This window comes from Dreissena polymorpha, chromosome 6, assembly GCF_020536995.1.
Source record: "Dreissena polymorpha isolate Duluth1 chromosome 6, UMN_Dpol_1.0, whole genome shotgun sequence".
Classification (NCBI taxonomy): domain Eukaryota; kingdom Metazoa; phylum Mollusca; class Bivalvia; order Myida; family Dreissenidae; genus Dreissena; species Dreissena polymorpha.
The window spans coordinates 64,010,656-64,015,655 of record NC_068360.1 but is presented as its reverse complement, the minus strand read 5'-3'; the positions used below and the strand labels follow the sequence as shown (position 1 = coordinate 64,015,655).

General features: G+C 34.9%; 1 protein-coding gene across 1 annotated transcript in view; it reads left to right on the top strand.

The window, feature by feature from the left end:
- LOC127835742 (acid-sensing ion channel 5-like) overlaps window positions 1-4,963 on the top strand; it is a 10,328-nt gene extending 5,365 nt beyond the window's left edge. Inside the window, exons 7-9 of the mRNA XM_052362179.1 lie at window positions 1,528-1,730; window positions 3,756-3,831; window positions 4,754-4,963. Of these exons, the coding sequence (XP_052218139.1) occupies window positions 1,528-1,730; window positions 3,756-3,831; window positions 4,754-4,963 (489 nt within the window). The remainder of the gene's footprint in view (window positions 1-1,527; window positions 1,731-3,755; window positions 3,832-4,753) is intronic.
- The last annotated feature ends 37 nt before the right edge of the window (window positions 4,964-5,000 follow it).

Sequence of the window (5,000 nt, the reverse complement as noted above, 5' to 3'; positions counted from 1 at the left end):
AGCTTACCGTGTAATTAATAGAATGAAGTATAATGAACTTGGTTGTAATATATACTGTGAAACCATTTATTTTCGACAGCACAAAATTTCGCCATTTTTATAAAAATGACGATTTCGTCAGCACTTAAATTCGCCGATTTCTGATTTTGAATTTTAAAAAATGCGTCAGTCAATATCCGATTTGTGTGTAATACATATTCGCGATCAATCGCAGTTGCGAAAAATCGTGGTACGAATGCGGGAACACACTTGAGAAACACTGCAGGATATGGGGCCTGTTTGTCACATGTCAATTAACTAGTCTTTTGTTATCAAGGGACAGTAATGGACCCTCTTAATGTATGCCATTAACACGTTCATTGTTATGATAAGCGGACAAGTGGGATCGAATAACCGTTAACGAGTGTTTGTAACAACGAAGCCAATTGCCAATTGGGTATGTGTTCTAGTTGGTATGATTTTGATTAAAATGCTGTCAATACCGTTTTAAAACTGTTTGTGTTATACGAAAGAGGTTCCAGTTTGTTAAGTGGTTTTTTTTTTCAAATAAAATGCTTTTTTCTGATATCAACATTAACATTAGAAACTCTATGTGTGTGTTTGTTCTTAAAAAGTAAACTACCGGTATATTAATCAATAATGTCAATAATTTAAAAATAAATAAATTGATACATATAAAATAGTAATAAGTGTGGTTAAACGCAAACAATCAAACAACAAACAGCAATTAAAATATTCATTATTAATTTGTGATAAATACGCATGTTGATCACACATCGTCATCTTTTTATTTGGTTTATTGTCTTTCATCGGCATTCGCTGCGTGATGGCTAATATGCAACACCCCTGAAAAACACAATGCACCTAATGGGTAATAAAGTTATAAACAATTAGCGCTAATTCATTACCATTCTACATAAACGAAGTCAACGCATTCGATACAGCTGTAATGCACACGCGTTTTAAAGAAGTGTCACGTGTCAGTTAAGTACCTTGTGTAATCTACATCCCTTTGTGTCAAAACCGGATTAATCTTGATTACGAAACAGCAGTGAATGTGTGCATGGATTATGTTGGAATTTAATGCCTCATGTCTACGGTATAGTTTAAAATTTTGTTCAATTTGGTATTTGTTTTTGTTCAAACATAGAGCATGATTGTTCGTTAGGATCTTAAATTCGCAGATCGGTCGACTGACGAAATTTATGAAAATTAATGCCTGACGATTAATAATGGTTTCACAGTATTCCCTACAAGATTGCACCTGAGCACACACATTAAATGCATTGGAAAACGCTTGATTTTGAAAACGTAATACGTAACGTGATGGATTGTAAATAGCCGCTCATTTTGGTCGGTATTATAGAAAATGGCGATTCGAATCTTGAAGATGGTCCACCACACTAAATAAAAATATCGCACTTTGCGCTCGTTAAATAAATAGCACATGTCTTTATAAAACGTTCGACCATAGCTTATTGTTAAGTTTTCACATAAAAGGACTGCCTTAGTGATTGTCGTCAAAAGAATATAGCGCAGAGATGCGGCTGCTACCAACAGTTTTTCATGCTCGACAAGGTCAAGGTCGACTCTCAACTCAGTACGACGTTAGACAATGACACGGACTACAGACCCTGCTTGTCAAGCAAAGACTTAGTTTGCATACTCAAGGCACTTGATGAATTCACAAACTCCACTCCATCCGGGTGCAAATGCATCAGCCCATGCAGGTATGTTCTATCTTTTAATCAATAACCTTATTCATTAGCAAGTAGGACTATATCGATACTGTAGACCTGGTAATGCACTGTTTAAGACAAGAACGTTTCGATAGAAAAACATATCGATAATTTTGACTGTGCGCTGTATTAACTGTATTTTCGAAGTCTGTAAATGTGAACACTTAATTAATTCGACCGCCACCGATATTGTCATTATTTTGACGTCGGTTAACGTAAGTACCTTAATTTAACGTCAAATAAGTCATATGTTATCATCAATTAAAACTCTAAAGATGTAAACAAAAGTGCATACAATGAAATTATTTAAATTAAATTAAACTGTAATTGGTTTCGATGAACAAATTGGTATTTGTCACTCGCGCAATATGATAGTGACAAGTATTATTGTAAATGCATATAATCGCGTGCCTGCCTATGCCTGATGTTTGACGCAAAATTTATTGCAAAGGCAATCGACCTTATATTACTTCCGGATTGTAACATTTAATTTGATCATTTTCCTAACAATATGCTATTGGTCAATGACTTTAACGTACTTGCGGCTTATAACAAGACTTATTGCGAGGGCGATTGGTCACTTGCCAAAGACGACTTGTTAATTGTAACAATAATTATTGTACACGTACTTGATTATTCGCCTTACAGGATCTAAGGGTTATAGAAAGTGTATTGTATTTGAACTATTAGTGTATTATATTAGGTCACTTGCATTACAACACTTTCAGATTTTAACAGAAGTTATCTTTGATTCAATGGGTCTCTTTTCACACAAGACTTGCTGGTTGTAACAAGGATTATATAAGAGTCATAAGGTCTTTTGTCGAACACGACCTGCTGATTGAAGAAATAATTTTGGAAAATCAATCTATCATTTGCCTGACATGACCTTTGAGTTGTAGCAATACTTATTGCAAAGGTTATTCGTCATTTGTCATACATGATTCGCATATTATATAAAGACCTATTATAATTTTAATACTAAATTTGCTTTACAAGACATATGTATAGTGTTACACAACATATTGTTAAAACAATAGGTCTCTTACCTTTCAGGACTTGCCGATTGCAAAACCAAAATTGCAAAGGCATTTGTCAATATCCTTACAAAACTTGTGGAAAGGAACAGGAATTATTTCAATTTCGATTGGATAATTGTCTCACAGGAATTGTTGAATGTAACAAAAATAATTGTAAAGTCAGTTGGGAACATGCCAAACAAAACTTTCGCATTGTAACATGCATTCTCCATTTGGCATTAATTATTGTTAAGAAACATGTAAAGGCTTTTGGTCACTTGCCTTAGCTGACATGCGGATTGTTACAAACTTGCCTCCTCTTGATGATATATCTAGAGTTGCATTAATTTTATTAGTTATAATGAATGATGTTGTTAATTAAGGAACGAGTTCTTCACGCCAGAAATCACGTTGATTTCCTTTCCTAACGAAAAGTACACACCAATTGTATGGGCTCTACTAGCAGCAAAAATTCAAGATGGACCACACCCGTATGAACACGGACGGACCAGATTAGATAGTATGATTTTTAAAACCAGGTACGTAAAACTTGTTTAAGGAAGGTAATTGTCAGTTTTGATTTTCGATTTAAGCCTTTTAAAGATTACAGAAAATCAATACAAACTATGAAAGCATATGCCTAAGTGGTTGTGAGTGAGCTCGCTGGCCTACGTCCCTCGTTCGAACTGCTGCTATTCGAACAAGCAATTGATCAAACGTTTGCTCCTGTATACTCAGGTGTAGGATTGGGTAACTGAGAGAGATACTAGCCCATGGACTATGACAGCATACTGAGCCGAGTACCAACAGACGACTTTTAACCAAGTTTTCGGGAATGAATTTGCATATCGGCTAAAGATAAATCAATACCCAAAACATAATATTGACATTTACATTTCATTTGTAGAATAAGAATAGAATTAGTATATGTGTTATAATAATATAATGTATAAATATATTAATCGAAGCATATTTAAACTATGGTGTGGTTTTTCAGAGAAAACGTTATACGTGTTCGGATTTATTTGAAGGCTCTGTCTTACGAAGTAATCAAAGAGAGCTATGCATATGAGGTAAGGACATGACAGTGAATATAAAGCAAGATATGCTTATGAGGTGATAACACGGTGGCGAAACATACAAAGAGCTTAGTATATCAGTAAATAACACGGTGGCGAAACATACAAAGAGCTTAGTATATCAGTAATTAACACGGCGGGGAAACATACAGATATATATGCATATGAGGTTATTATACGTTGGTAAAAATAAAGAGATTTATGTATATGAGGTAATCCTTAGGCGATGAATCATGCAAAAAGTTATGAATATGAAGTATTAACACTGTTGTTAAGACACAGACTTTTATGCATACACAAGAAGAATACGATTCTGAAACATACATTAAGCTTTATACATGTGACAATAACTCGGTTGTTAAAAATAACAGAGATCTATGTACACGACCGTATAACACGTTTTTGAAACATACAGGGCGTTTTATATATAAGACAACATTAGCAACCCATGCTCATGAGGTAAATTACGAATAAATAAATCAACAAAATCATGAGGGACAGTTTTGTTAATCTCCGAAAGTCCTTTATTTAAGGCAGTTGGCCATTGACCAGTTACATATAAAATACACGCAACTACATACCACACAAAATAAAACATAATGATTTAAACTGGGATCACTGCACTACAAGGGTAATTCCAAAACATATGGTGTTAGAACGGTTATGATGGCTTGCCTAACCTTAAACTCGGCGTAGTAGAAATCACTGTACACACGTGTAATAAACAATAAGCTCATACAATCCCAATTCAAATTAAAATCAATAGTTAGAGCAAACGTAAACTGCAACGTTTAGAGTGATAATAAAATAAAATACACGTATCATAATGATTTCTTCTTTCTGACACTATTTCATAACCCACCATAATGAAATATTCCTTTCACTTTAAATTATTTCTCTCATTTGCTAACATCAGATTGCGAACTTCATCAGTGACATTGGTGGTCAGCTGGGATTGTGGGCGGGCTTCTCCGTGCTTTCCATCTTGGAGCTCGTGGAACTCATGTTCCTTCTCGTGGCAAAGAAAGAAAAGAAAGAAAACCCGACAGAGCCGGCACGGAATGAACCAGGAGACAATGACATTAGCCTAGACACGCACAAAACAGAACTGTCCGACTTTGATTAAAGATCATGGTCACAGAAAATGCACACCGATTCACGAG